Genomic DNA, 15,774 nt, shown 5'->3' with positions numbered 1-15,774 from the left:
TTAATATTTATTAACTATTTTACACAAACAATTATTCATTTCCACTAATAAAAATCACAATCTTTTACTTATTTAGGCCTATTTTGTGCATATTTCTGGAGGGATCTGGCAACACTGCAGTACATTTACGCGTGTGTGTCACTTTAAGAGAAAGTTAAAATCACGTGTTTAACTGTAGAAAGTTTGACAAGTTGGTCGACACAAGTCCTTTATTTTTCCCGCTATCGAAAACCTTGAACGTCATTGTCTTGTGTCCTCTTTTTTCTGTTAATAACCAAATCGGAAACTATCCTGGAGTCGAAGTCTTTTCTATTTGCGTCAGTATAAAAATACACCCACAACATGGAAATCCTGCAGGTAATAAACTAACAGCAGTTTGGTGGTCTTCGTCTTTTCCGCTCAGGAAAATCGATTGAAGGGTTTCGTCTTTATTTTCTCCACTTACAGAAAGTCATGTCGGGTTTTAGTCTGGATTTGGGACCTGTGAAAGAGCCACTGGGATTTATCCGAATCCTGGAATGGGTGAGTTCCTACGATCATTCAACAGTTCCAAATGTCACATTGTATCTTTTTAATTGGAACGTTCATTATGACAAATGATACATTGTTGCAAATGTTTTTAAACGCTGTATCATTCGATCATATCCATGTACCTTAACACGATGAAACAAGTTCGTTTGAGTCACATATGGTGGTGTTGTTTTGTCAATAAGGGGCAACACCCATGTCAAAGTAATGTCAACTGGACCAAAACTCGTACATTATCCATTTTTAAGGTCATCTATACATATACACATTTGTACATGAGTCATCTGATAGTGACTGTGCAGTAGAAATTTTCTCAAGCATACAAATGCATGCAAATTTCTACAAGTCCTGCCTTGCACACTGTCTCTTGAGAATTGAATGGTGTTTACATTGCCAACGGTAGAATAGAAGCAACCAAGACAGCCCTGTTTGCATCATGAACATTAAGAGGCTCCTATGGTGGACTTTAGACTAATACCACATATACCTCTGCAAACAATGGAAAATCTAGGCTATAAAACACGCCCACCTGCAGGGTTCTCCGGCTGATGTGGGTAACTAGGCCTCGACTCACTCTCTGGAGGTCATTAACCTACTAAGAAATCAGGTTGGATATGAAATTAACTTTTTGATTCAGTCTGATCTGGTTTACGTGCTATACAATTAAGTTTCGATGATCTGGAAAAGATTTATAATAGATTCTAGAATGTAGAAGCTTCCTTCGGAAAGGCATCTCATCTACTGTTGCATGGCTTGTGAGCTAAATATATTTTTGTTTGTCCTCAATTTAGCTGTAGACTAGACTGAAATTCAATCCAGTTGGTCTGGTATAGTTTAGAAGGCCGGAAGTGGAAGCTAACTGCCACAAATTTTAGTGTTGACATGTGACACTATACCTGCATAAACACTGACGTATATATCTGATAGCACTGAAAGCAGCCAAGATCATTTTTTAGGAGTGATGTTGTATATACAGAAAAGAATCCCAGCTGTTGTTGCTGAAATAGCATGTAGTTTATTAGATATTCACTAACAGGACTGGTATCTAATTGACCGGCGGGCCATGTAGTTGCATTATTGAGCCTACGGAAGTAAGCTGCAATAGTCTTTCCTTCCTTATTTATATATCTGTATCAAAGTAAAACGGCTTCTTGAACGAGAACAATTGTGGAGTGTGATTTTGTCCATTCAGAATTGATTTGATTGTTGAACGGTTGTGGTTTGCTATTGGTAGATCTCATATGAGTGACAGGTTGTCCCACCCTCACGCATGTAAACGCGTCTTCAGAGAAGAGAGTAGTGATGGGATATCTGATTGTTTTCTGCAAACTGGACTGTTCGTTTCAATGAACCGGTTCAAAAAATTTGTTTTCATAATCGCGCAATGATATCACACATACGCAATGCTGTCATTGAATCACCCAATAATGATATGAAACACAGATGTTTTACACCTCTAGTGAATAAACTAGTCTTAATCAGCTCATCTTTTTACATAAACCATAAAAAAACAACTTTCTTTTCAGCCCCTGATTCAAGTCAGCTGCTCAGTTTAGGCTTTGCTTGTATCTGCAGCTCTTCGGTTCTTCATGGACATGTCCGAGTCCGAACTGTTTCCTCGGTTCAGCAAGAACTGTTGTAACCATTAACCGACTCTTGAACTGCTATCAGTATACTGCTGTTGAACTACTGCCATCGGATCACTGATATATTTCCAATATGTTTTATTTGTTATACATTTTACAGCAAAATACGTTAGAAACATATTTTTTGCCCCCTTTATGAAACCCTCGGCAAACAGTACTCATCATGTTGGACGTATTCTGTACTGTTCTCAGTTCAGTGGACTAACTGAAATGCTGAACGTGTTGGCAAATAAAGTCATTGTAGGATCATATACTCCTGGATATTGACTCATTTAAGTGACCTGATGTGTGTAGCCAAGTATGGTGTTGTCCCATACTCGGAATGTGTGCTCTGCGTTTCACCCATCCAAGGGCACACACACACACACACACACACACACACACACACACACACACACACACACACACACACACACACACACACACACACACACACACACACACACACACACACACACACAGAAGTGAGTATTGAAAGCATACACCGTGAACACACACCCGGAGCAGTGGGCAGCCATTTTATTCTGCAGCGCCTGGGGAGCAATTGGGGGTTAAGGGCACTTCAGTTGTGGGTAATGAGAGTGGAAGAGTGCAGTTCATTCACTCCCTCCACCAACATTTCCTGCCGGCACTGAGACTCAAACCCGCAACCTTCTGGTTCAACTCTCTAACCATTAGGCCACGTGAAGCATTTTTAGCCAGCTGAAAACGCTAGACGCCCTGCTTAAAACGCGAAGCTGAGAGTGCTTGAGAGCGCTTCGGCAGCGCAGTGTGCATTTTTTCTTCTTTTTTTTCTCAAACAAGACACTTTGCGTGCTACGATACGGAATATCCTCGGAAGTGTTACTAGTATCTCATTTCACAGATAGTTTGTTTCTGTACTGTTTACATTGTATCAACATTTGTAAATAGAAAGTATTTGCTTTGGCTCTTGTTTTTTTTATTTAATTTGTTCTGATATTATTATGCTTGTTGTCGTCATCTGTTGATGTTGTACAAGCAGAATGTGGCGGTTGGTCGATGTGGTAATTGTCCCGCCCCTCCTCCACTGTGATTGGATGCCTGGGTACAAAGTGACAGTGACAAACGCTGCGTTTTACCCAAAGTTGAACATTTTTCAACTCTGAGCGTTCAGCGCTTTAGCATGAAATAGATGTTCAGTGCCTCGTTACGCTCCTGGCATTTTATAAACACAGCGCTCCCATTGAAAACAATTGGAAAAATACGCTTTGGTGGCTTTAGGTCACAACTGCCCCTGTGCATAACATACCTGTACTGGGTATGTTTCGAGACCGAGTGAGTGTCAGGCATAAAAGAACTGATCCAAAAGAATGATTCGTTTGCAAACTGGACATCACTAGAAGAGAATATATTTTGGTGCAAGAGAGAGAGGGAATTATTTTGATTTAAAAAATTACAAAGGCACAGGAATTAAAAAAAAAAATGATGTGCACAGATAAAGCATTTATTATAAATACTGCAATATTCCATGAAAAATCAAGAATTGTTGATTTTGATTTCATGGTGACTTCAAAGCTGCAGTCCGTGATTTTTTTTCCTTTTTGTCGCCATCTCTTGTTTGAAACCTGCAATTGCAGTCATATGCGGAACAGTTATCTGTACGCTCGTTGTGCATCGGCACGGCTCGTCAGCGCGGATGAATCTAATGCTTGCTGTCAGTCACTGCACCGGTGTGGATACTGCACTGGTGTGGATACTGCACTTCAGAATCACAGATTCTACGTCTTGAAAGTATGACCAATATAAGAATTTTCACTGGAAAATATCATCTGAACAAGTAAGTAACATTTCTGCCACTTTTGTTCTGACCAACTGAGGAAAAAATGCATTAGGCCTACAATAAATCACGCTGCTAATGATGATTAAATCTAATGATCGCTTAGCTCGGATCACGCCAAACCGTGCAAATTATTATTACTATTATACTTTGCACTCAAATTGTTAATGTTAACAACATCAACATTTCGTGATTATGTGTATATAAGCATTACCTGTAGATTTCAATTCCTGTAGCCAAAGTCTATTGCTTTTGACTATGGGTGAATCTCCAGTTGTCACTGATGATTGTCATTTGGATCTTTCTGGATTACAATCCGCCATCAAAATGATACGTTTAATTATTTCAGCTGCTGTGAGAACAGGCTATAAATGATCCGCTACCAGCTGCATCCTCACGTGATAAAACCGATTAGCCTGGACTTCTTTCTTTCTGTTTACGGACGTGATAAAACCGATTAGCCTGGACTTCTTTCTTTCTGTTTACGGACGTGACGTAATGACGCACAGACGAACTGCTGCATGCTCAAATTTCCCGCGGAAATTCACCATGTCGCTCTTATTATAAAACATTATTACAAGCTTACCGTTGTGAATCGAGTTTTGAACACTGGCTGGTTATGTACTTGCTCAAAAATTGATTTTGGATCATTTTTAACCAAGAAAAGTTACGGACTGCAGCTTTAAATTATGTCTAGGCTTTTGTTTTTTAAGGACATATATTTTTTTCTTCTCTCACCTGGCAGGTCTACTTCTCTTTCACTTTTGCCGGACCCTTTGTAAACATTTGCACTTTGCACACAATTTTGCCTTGTCTTTGCAAGTCATTATAATTGAGAACATGCAAGGTGTTGGTAGACAAAACTAAACGTGCAATTTTACACAATCGTGCACTGTTTTGGATCCTTTGTATGTCGGTGATGGAATTTCAGCAACTTAATCCAGGTGCTGTTTATAAGTGGGGACTTCTTTCATCACAAGCTCATTTGAAAAAATCCCAGAAAACGAAAACCTACGATGCAACATAATTTGAGTGCAGAAGGTGTAAATTAAGCTGTTATCTTTTTAGGTTAGAGATTACATTTGGAGATCTAGACGCGCTGAATAGGAAGTAGAGAAATAAATGAGTGCTTCTTTAAGGTGTAACCGGTCTGGCATTAGTTGCGTAAAAGCGCTTATATGTGGAGGAGGATTTGGCTTATATGCATTCATAAGCATTTTTCCTAGAGAATGTCCTGAATTGCAAAAAAAATCGAAGGAAACGGGAGGTTTGACAAATTATTTACTTGTAAAGCAAGAATGTCAGCCACTCCCTAAATCAGCATGTGTCCGCAGTGATGTTTTTCCTTTTAACAACCACAACCCAGATCTCTCAGTAATAATACAGCAGTGGAGTTGAAGTATTGGCCACTAACAGGTAAATCGACCCCTGATCACGTTGACAGTGGTGGCAGGGACGGTTCATTCACACAAAGGCGCTCTTTAATAATCACTTGCTGTGTGTAGGTGTGCATTCCAGCGTGAACGTGGCATCGGCCCACCACGTGGTTCTGTTTGGTGCCAGGCACCCTTAGTTGACTCGCTGTGCTTCTCTGTGCCAAGCACCTGCACCACACGCTGGCCAGGAATGAAGCCAATGTCTTGGCGGGGTGAAGACCACACACACCCACTCTTTAGAATGCGGAGTGATTTTTATGGCAGCAAAAATAAGGCTATTTTTAGAATCATTTTAGGGTGCAATACAGACTAACACGTCTCAAAGGATCAGATATCTGGTTTAATGAAAGAAGAAAACAATCTATCCTCAGTTGGAAAATAGACTGTTAAGTCTGTTTGAATATATCTTTATTAATTTTAAATTTTTCACTTCAATATATATATTGAATATATGAATTTATATATATATTTATATTTATTTATATATGTGTAATTTATATTTATAATATATATTTATAATAAATATGCAGATAGTTATGACGTTTTCCGTGAATTATATTAAGCCGTCAAGCAATATCGGTCATATTTCAAATGTAATTGTAAAATGGAATATATGTATATTTTTTATATTTAAATAATTATATAAAATATTTTTATTTTAAAAAATAATATAAAATATATTAAATTACATAAAATTAAATTTTTTAAAGAAAATTAAGCCTATTTTTTTGCACTGTGACATAATTTTCATAACCTTTTCATTTGCACATCCCCAGCATTATTATTTTTAGTATTAATAAAATATTATATACTATATACTTTAAAAGAAATACTCCTGTGGCATATAATGAGATTTTATTTTTATATTTTCAGTTTTCATTTTAATTTAAGTGTTATTAATTTAATTTATTTAATGTAAGTGTAATTTAGCTAAGTGCTTTTGTCATTTATTAGTTTGTGTTTTTTATTTATCACTTTAGCTTTATTTTATTTCAGTTTAAGTAATTTTAGCACTTCATCTTAAATTGGAAATATTGTCTTGGTAACTAACTGAAACAAAATAGTTTTTGAATTTCATTTTTTTTACTATTTTATTTTATTAACGCTTTATTTAAATTAATAAAAATTATTTTGATTATTTTTTGTTAACAATAACCACACTGATGCCCATTCCCTCTATTTATAATTTTTTTCCAAGACATTTTCATGAGATTCACCCTTTTAAATGGCAGAATTTTGAAAATTTAACTCTCACAAAGGTCTTCTGTGATGGAAGTTCTGCATCCCGCTATTGTTTCCTGTGTAACAGCAACTGCTTCTCTGAAGATCCATCAATGTTTCTTAAACAAGGGGTTCCACAGACACTCCAGTGATCAAACAGTCCTTGAAATTCTTTAATATGTAGCTGAAATGTAAAAGAAAGGTTGAACTTTAACTTGGTTTGAACATTTGTGTTTCGTTTCCACTGACTCAAGCTGCGAGTATAGCTGTGTTAAAGGGATAATTCACACAAAAATTAAAAGTCTGTAATTTTGCCCACAAAAGAGTCATGGTTCGAAACGATATGAGGGTGAGGGTGACCGATTTTTTGGGGGGGGAACTATCGCTTTAAGCTTTTTCCAATTAGCTCTTCCCAGTATGTTTAATCCGAGATCCACAGTGTTCTTCCATTTTACAGCATGGCATCTTTTTCATGAAATTGCTTTTTTTTTTCTTTTCTTTTTTTTTTAAACAGCTAAAAACCTTATATATAGGGGGAAAGGCTGGCTCATAGAGCACTGAAAATGCCTGCAGAATCTATAAATCAGAGCTGTGCTACTATAGTTATTCTCAAAAATGTCTGCAGAAGCCACTTCCTGTGTGGAAGTGGGGCGTTTGTAAAAGGAAAGCAGCGAACCACACGCCAAGATATCTGTGAGCCGACGAGGGGGAAAAGTGTTGAAGGATCAAACACTCAATCCATTTCACTCTCATTTATCATTTCACATCACTGACAACTGTTGAGTTCATGTTTTTGAAGTCTTATTTTTGCATATGTTAAACCCTCGCTAATTAGGCTGAATCTATTACTTTTTTGATGTTTCAGAAATTTCTGGAAAATTACACCTTGATTTCTGAAGTAAAAAATAATATATCCAGATCCTTTTCTAGTGGTTAAACTGGAATTCAGATACATGTTTATCATGATCACACATGAAATGCTTACACAAAATTGCATTTAACATGTTTATTTTACTACTTGACTCTGAACTGAACATTGACATTTTCAGACTTCTGTAAACTGATTAAGTGTAAATAGTTATAGACAGTGTTGATATCAGAATCGATGCATGTGATGATTTCATTGAACAATGTTACAGAGATGTCTTATTATCATGATTGTTGTGTTTTCAGGTTTTCACCATTTGTGCCTTTGCCACCACTGGTGGTTATGTTGGATCCACTACGTTCACTATTAATTGTGAAAGTAAAAACGACATTACTGCTCATTTTGGATATCCGTTTAGGTAAAACAACCACATTTCTATTACAAATTATTTCAAAATAAAGGTGTCATTTTTTTTTTTTTTCAGTGTTAAAATGTCATCCAGCTGTAAGTCATGCAATGAGTAAGCCATTTGTATTTTGTAGAGGTGCACCGATACTACATTTCTCTGTCTATACCAGTAGCTGATTATTCAGAATGATATCTGCCAATAACGATATTTTCTTAAGGAAAAAAATCTCTCGCAAATTATACAGGGAACCCTCTCATTTAGTACATTACTATAAAATTAGAGGTTAAAATTAACAACAAAGGTATTCAATTAGTATTTATTTTCAAATATAATAATTACACAAATGTTTGTATTCAACTCAGCTGCACATTAGGTAACACTTGTCTTCATTAGAAATTTATTCAAGCATAAAAGCGTATATAATTTTCAGTAAATCAGTTTCTCTCTAGTGTTTTTATAGCTAATTATGAACTGTGAACATTGGATAACTTTCCTGAGGTAAATGCAGAGTTAATTGACATTGTTCACAAGCTATTTTATTAACACTCTTAAATGTTTGCATTTTGTGATAAAATGGACAGTTAAAAAAGCTGAGGCTTTGTTTCTTATCACAAGTAACAAAGCATGAAGCTCTTTGCGATTATTGAATGTTTAGTGTAATTAGGGTTGCCAGGTTTTCACAACAAAACCCACCCAATTGCAACTCGCGTTTTGGGGAGGTCCCCTCTGGGAAAAATTGCATTCCCAGGGGTAAAATCCATGTTTTTGGCGGGGTTCCCCTGGTAAAATTTGCATTCTATGTGCTAAACGTCATGTTATTTGGAGTTGCTTTAACCCACGGCCATGAAAAACAACCCACAGCAACAGTGATCAAGTAGCCCAATTCTGCGGGAAAACCGCAGGCTTGGCAACACTAAGTATTGGGAAAACTGCGATCCTGGCAACCCTTGCTTGAACTACAGGTGATTCATTGGGTGATTCATTGCTTTAACATTATTGTCGCGTTAACTTGCCCTAATTTTAACACGAGAAATTTTCTTCACACACAGTATTAGTATTAGTCTGAACATGTTTTGCCCTGATCATCGGCTGTTTTTAAACAATTGGCCGATGACTGATAGGGAAAATAATTGCTTTTATCGGCCGATACCAATTATTGGCAGATATATCGGTGCATCTCTGGTATTTAACATACACAACATGTTAAATATGTGACTTTCAATTATCAGGCTCCCAAGTCAGTCATATGACATTCATCATTGCAATGGGACCAAGAACACGACCTTCCTGCAGGGAGATTTCTCCTCCTCGGCTGAGTTCTTTGTCTCTGTGGGCGTCTTGGGCTTCCTGTATTGTACTTTCACCCTCATCCTGTACTTGGGCTACCAGCATGTGTACAGGGAGTCTAACCGTGGCCCCACCTTTGTGAGTCATCAATTGATTTATTTTTATTAAAACATTATGAATGATTGTGAGCGTATGAATTTTTATGCCATGATTGTGTGTTTTTTTTTTTTTTTTGTATTATCATGAATCAATCAAAAGCAAGACATGAGTTTGTGAAGAAATTATCTTTGTGATACAGGATATTTAGTACAGGTGTGAAAAGACCGTTAGCTCACAAGAAGGAGACTAGACTAGATTTTTAAACAGTATTTTTAAGAAATCCTCAGTGACGAAATACATGACTAGAAAAATAGTCTACATGTGCATTTGAAATGTTTTAACTAATCATCTTGTAATGAATGTAATTTCTACTTTCTGAGTAGGAGTTATCATATTGAAAAAGATAACAATATACAAGTGCTGTTAAATGTGCCATCAAATGTTTTTTTTTACAAGATTTAATATATGTCTAAGGTTTCCCCTGAATGTGTCTGTGAAGTTTTAGCTCAAAATACCCCATAGATTTTTTTTAAAATTAATTTCTTTAACTGCCTATTTTGGGGTATAATTAGAAATGCGCCGATTCAGGTTGCGGTCCCTTTAATTCTCGTGCTCTCCGCCCCCAGAGCTCGCACTTGCCTTAAACAGTGCATAAAAAAAGTTCACACAGCTAATATAACCCAGAACCAGATGTCCTGCCCTTGTGTAATGCCTTGAACATGGGCTGGCATATGCAAATATTGGGGGCGTACATATTAATGATCCTACAGTCGGTGTTATGTTGAGATTCGCCTGTTCTTCGGAGGTCTTTTAAACAAATGAGATTTATATAAGAAGGAGGAAACAATGGAGTTTGAGACTCACTGTATGTCATTTCCATGTACTGAACTCTTGTTATTCAACTATGCCAAGATAAATTCAATTTTTAATTCTAGGGCACCTTTAAAGGAACACTCCACTTTTTTTGAAAATAGGCTAATTTTCCAACTCCCCTAGAGTTAAACAGTTGAGTTTTACCGTTTTCGAATCCATTCAGCCGATCTCCGGTTCTGGCGGTACCACTTTTAGCATAGCTTAGCATAGTTCATTGAATCTGATTAGACCTTTAGCATCGCGCTTAAAAATGAGTTTTGATATTTTTCCTATTTAAAACTTGACTCTTCTGTAGTTAAATCGTGTACTAAGACCGACGGAAAATAAAAAGTTGTGATTTTCTAGGCTGATATGGCTAGGAACTATACTCTCATTCAGGCGTAATAATCAAGGAACTTTGCTGCTGTATCATGGCTGCAGCAGTGCAATGATATTACGCAGTGCCTGTGAGCCTCTGCTTGCACAGGGAACGTGCCCTGCAACCATGGAGACGTTTGTGAGAGACGCTGCGCCTGCTGCAGCCATGATACAGCAGCAAAGTTCCTTAATTATTACGCCTGAATGAGAGTATAGTTCCTAGCCATATCAGCCTAGAAAATCACAACTTTTCATTTTCTGTCGGTCTTAGTACACGATTTAACTACAGAAGAGTCAAGTTTTAAATAGGAAAAATATCAAAACTCTTTGGTCATTTTTAAGCGCGATGCTAACGGTCTAATCAGATTCAATGAACTATGCTAAGCTATGCTAAAAGTGGTACCGCCAGAACCGGAGATCGGCTGAATGGATTCGAAAACGGTAAAACTCAACTGTTTAACTCTAGGGGAGTTGGAAAATGAGCCTATTTTCAAAAAAAGTGGAGTGTTCCTTTAACTTTTGCCACAAACTCAACTGACTGGCTTCTCTCCTTTATGATTTCATATGAGTCTCTTCAGACCTTAGAACTGTACATGATTTATGAGCTTCTACAACTTTTGAACTCCTAATTTAACTCCTTTCCACAAATTGATCATAGAAATAAAAACAGTATAAATAAAAATTAATAAGTTTCCTCTTATTAAGTGCAAACAATAAGTGCAACCATAATGAAAGTACTCTCACAGTATTCAAAGTGCAAATAGAGACCAAATTCTTCAGGCATGATACAGAGCTGAGAGATGGTTACAACTACACAGCCCAACCTGAGATAGCTTTCATATTGGGAGATATTTGCATGCATCTGGGAGCCGCTTTGAAAAGGCGGTCTATTGTAACATTCACATTCAATTTCGCGATCGTGCGTACTCTGTGAATAGGGAGTGACGGTGCTGAGCACTCATTCTACAGGATAAGACATTTGTCAAGCACTTTGGCTCTGTTGTGCAACAGATCCTCCGCCATGGTCTTGTCAATCATCTCGTCAGTTTCGTCACGTGATCAGTGAAGAGTTATGTGCAACTCTGCAGCTCGTGTTGGATGAGCTGGATGGAATTAAAGCAACCATTATTCAATTGAATTAAATAGTTTTTATTTCTATAAAAAGAAAAATGACAGTGGAGGCGTAAAGTAAATGTAGCGGTGGCATATTCTTTCCTAATTTCACCCTCACACTCCATCATGGCTATATCACTAGACAGCTTTTCACCTCAACAAGAAGTCTCGTCACATTTTAATCTTGCGAGATCCTGTGGTACGGTAGTATAATATTAAAATATGTGTTGTGAGGATTTTTGAATTGGTTTGTTTTACAGTTTATTACCTGTATGATGCAATTTAAAGGATTAGTCCACTTTCAAATAAAATTTTCCTGATAATTTACTCACCCCCATGTCATCAAAGATGTTCAATGAAAAGAAATTAAGGTTTTTGATGAAAACGTTCCAGGACTATTCTCCTTTATAGTGGACTTGAAGGTCAAAATTACAGTTTCAGTGCAGCTTCAAAGGGCTTTAAACGACACCAGACGAGGAATAAGTGTCTTATCTAGCGAAACAATCGGTCGTTTTCGAAAAAAAATAAATGTATATGCTTTATAAAAACAAATGATCGCCTTGCAAGTGCTTCTGCTTTCCGTATTCTTCAAAAAGCTTATGCCGTATGTCCTACGCCTTTCCTATTCTACTTACAGAAAAAAACAGAACAGAATTTTTTTTGAAAACGACCGATCGTTTCGCTAGATAAGACCCTTATTCCTCGTCTGGTGTCGTTTAAAGCCCTTTGAAGCTGTCATTTTCACCTTCAACTGTTTGGAGACCATTGAAGTCCACTATAAGGAGAAAAATCCTGGAATGTTTTCATCAAAAACCTTAATTTCTTTTCGACTGAAGAAAGAAAAACATGAACATCTTGGATGTTATGGGGATGAGTAAATTATCAGGAAAAGTTTAATTGAAAGTGGACTAATCCTTTTAATGGTTGCAAATGAAATGAGGTCTCCTGCAGTAGATTTACATGCATCAAAGGTAAAAAAACAAAAAAAAAACACTTTAAATCTCTCATAATACACATTGTAGCGTCACCTCTTTTCTCACAGTGTCCGAAACGGATTGATAAAGGATTCGCTCTCCATATACGCCTCCTTTCCAAGAGCCTGCTCTGCTCTAATTGGTCAGATGGCCCAGTCTGTTATGATTGGTCATCCACTTCCTGCGCATGTCAGAAATCAAATGCCCATTATCATATCTGATCATATCCCATTACACTACATGAAAGTTAATATCCGAAAAAGCATAATGGAGGCACTTTTAGGTATTTTGAGTACGTTTATTTTACAGTATTTACGTTTAAGTTAAGTTTAATAGAAAACATTAATTATTCATTGTAAAGGCTATACATTTTTCACAACTGACACTTCTGTTAATCGTCCAATTGTCTGTTATCTCTTTCATCTGTTGGACTACTTTTGTGCATGTTTGTCCATTTGACGGCAACTTTATCAGAAGTTCATTTTCTCTTACAATTTCCATGAACAAGGATTGTTATTTCAAACTTTAATGTGTTTCCTCCCCAGGATCTGATTGTGACCGGGATCTTTGCGTTCTTGTGGCTGGTGTGCTCCTCAGCTTGGGGAAAAGGTTTAACAGATGTCAAGTATGCTACAAATCCTGATAAGCTAATCGATCATTGTCAGCCTGATAAATGTGATGTGAAGAGCTATCCTGCTATGGGTCGTCTCAATGCCTCTGTGGTAAGGACGATTACTACCTGTTAGTTCTGCTCTCATATTCGTATTGTTTTTTTACCTAGTTAAAGGGATAGTTCCATTAAAAAAATAAAATTTTCTCATCATTTATTCAAGTTCAAGTTGTTGTGCGGTTAAAGTTTTTGCAACACGTTTTAGAAATAATCTTAATGACCTGTGGGAGAAAAACTTCCCTCCTTCTCCTACTAATAATTTATTTGTTAGCAGAAATGAGCAGTTGAAGCACTAAATGTATCTTTCTCTTTTCTGTATCTTCTAGCTTTTTGGATTCCTAAACCTGATATTGTGGGCAGGGAACTGCTGGTTCATCTACAAGGAGACTCCGTTTCATAAGCCGGCCAATCCGCCACCCAACGCAGAGGAAGGAGTATCCACCTCCTAATTAAACAAGACGGCCTCCTTCCTCTCCTTTCCATCCGTTCATCAAGCAGAGGACATCACCGTTTGTTCATGCAAAAGCTTTGTTTCTAGCTCCACGCATTGCAGTTCACTACATTATAAATGCTATAAGCTGAATTCATCATTTCTTTATGGATTTTTTATTTTATTTTAGTGTCTGTTTGATGGCACTGCCGGGTGATAATTTTGTCAAGCAGGTCGTCTAAAGCGAGGCAAAAATAAACCAAATTTTATTAGATCAGTAGCATTTCTATTACAAATTAAAAAGGTAACTTGTGTTCTAGGTAAATGGGATAGTTCACCAAAAATGAAAATTCTGTCATTTACTCACCCTCATTTTGTGTCAATCCTGTATGAGTTTCTTTCTTCTCTTGAACTAAAAAGAAGATGTTTTAAAGAATGCAGGTAACCAAACAGCCATTGACTTCCATAGTAGGAAAAAAATACTATGGTAGTCAAACTGTTTGGTTACCAACATTTTTCAAAATACGTGTTCATCAGAAGAAAGAAACTCATACAGGTTTGAAACAACATGAGGGTGAGTAAATGATGCCAGAATTTTCATTTTTGGTGAACTATCCCTTTAAATTGTCTAATTTGGTATAAAGGTGACCTGCGTTTCAATAACTCTAAGTATCCACTACAATCAGACCTCTTGAGAAGCAGACGTTGCATTTGAAAGCTCTTATGTGAGCACTTAAAACACTAGCACACTAGACATTTAGAGCTTGTCTTTCTCTGTAGTTTTTAAAAACTATTTATTGGTTTAAGTGCCTTTTCATTTACGTTCACAATGTTTTTTTCACACCCAAAACACTTTTGACAACTAAGTCACCTTACTTTTGTCAGAAAATGACAAACTGAAATTCTTTTCAGCCATAAAGCCTCTGATATTTAGTCTGTAACCTTTATTTTAAGTCTTTGTGTGAATTCTCCGAGTTGACTCTTTTTGAAGTGGTATTTGGTAATAAATTACTACGCCAAAGGCCATTTTTCACTTGCTATCAGGAAAAATGTTAACTATTCAACACTAGACTTTGTTCAACAGAAAGAAACACTTGTTTAATTGTTTTTCTACTGTTCAGAGTAGTAATGTTGTCATTATTTGACTTGACACTGTAAATGAAGCGTTTGTATCACATGGGATGATGTGTATATTTACAGAAAGAACATTTAATTTTGTGCATCTGTGGCATGTTTTACCATCTTATTTTTTACAGAGAAATACATTTGTGGGGGATTGCATTCAGTTTAATCCTAAAATAGAGAATAATTGTTCAGTAGCTGTGATTTGTCTGTGTGCAGCTTATGTTCTGATGAAAATTGATTTGTATTTGTTTCATTTTAAATTGGATTTTTTTTTATTATTATTATATTCTTAAGTAGTTGATTTAATCAGAAGATGAAACGTTCCATTTAATATTCACTGCCACATCTAAAAAATTTTAATCCAATTACCTGGTATGTCAACATAGCTAGAAAAAGTACTAATATAGAGTAACTACTTTATTAATATAAATGATTATAGTTGTGATTTAAAGGGGAAAAAGGTTCGAAGTGCCATCTAAAAATCTCAAAGGTATTTCCTCACATCACATGTTGTCTAATTTTTGTCCTGGAGCAATCCTCAATTTTGGTTGAGACTTTTGGAAAATATAGGCCTACATTTTTGTTGTTGTGTTTTTGTATCTTTGTGCTAAGTTCAGAAGGAAAATCTCCACAAAGGCTGTTTGCAGTTTTGGTTAGTATTAAAAGAGGAGAGCTGTAAATAAATATTGGTTCGTGTTTTATTTCCAAAAGGCTGCTGTTTACTACATAACCACTAGATGGTAGTATTGTAAACGCAATAAATGCATCAAAAACAAGGCAAAATCACAACACACGTGACACGTGAATGATAAACGCTGATGTCCATGCTTTCATAAATGTGAAGTCATGAATAGGGTATTAATACTATTAAAACTAGAATATCAACGATTAAGTAAAGGAGAAAAAATATATATTTCTCTATTGCATAAGAAAATTAAGT

At 36.4% G+C, this 15,774-nt stretch overlaps 1 protein-coding gene across 1 annotated transcript; it reads left to right on the top strand.

Annotated features, from left to right (window-relative positions):
- The first annotated feature begins 146 nt into the window (after positions 1-146).
- sypl2a (synaptophysin-like 2a) lies at positions 147-15,525 on the top strand. Its single transcript, XM_067387165.1, has 6 exons — positions 147-357; positions 448-522; positions 7,803-7,915; positions 9,136-9,331; positions 13,155-13,331; positions 13,606-15,525. Exons 1-6 carry the CDS (start codon positions 343-345, stop codon positions 13,726-13,728), a joined length of 699 nt encoding a protein of 232 aa, XP_067243266.1. The 5' UTR covers positions 147-342; the 3' UTR covers positions 13,729-15,525.
- Positions 15,526-15,774: the final 249 nt, after the last annotated feature.

Source organism: Chanodichthys erythropterus, chromosome 6 (genome assembly GCF_024489055.1).
Source record: "Chanodichthys erythropterus isolate Z2021 chromosome 6, ASM2448905v1, whole genome shotgun sequence".
Lineage (NCBI taxonomy): Eukaryota > Metazoa > Chordata > Actinopteri > Cypriniformes > Xenocyprididae > Chanodichthys > Chanodichthys erythropterus.
The sequence above is the reverse complement of the archived record's forward strand: the minus strand, read 5'-3'. Positions and strand labels throughout refer to the sequence as shown.

Excerpts from the sequence above, each read along its gene's own strand:
- sypl2a (XM_067387165.1), top strand. Across the intron at positions 523-7,802 it reads TTATCCGAATCCTGGAATGG|GTTTTCACCATTTGTGCCTT; the intron begins GTGAGTTCCTAC and ends TTGTGTTTTCAG. Across the intron at positions 13,332-13,605 it reads GTCGTCTCAATGCCTCTGTG|CTTTTTGGATTCCTAAACCT; the intron begins GTAAGGACGATT and ends TGTATCTTCTAG.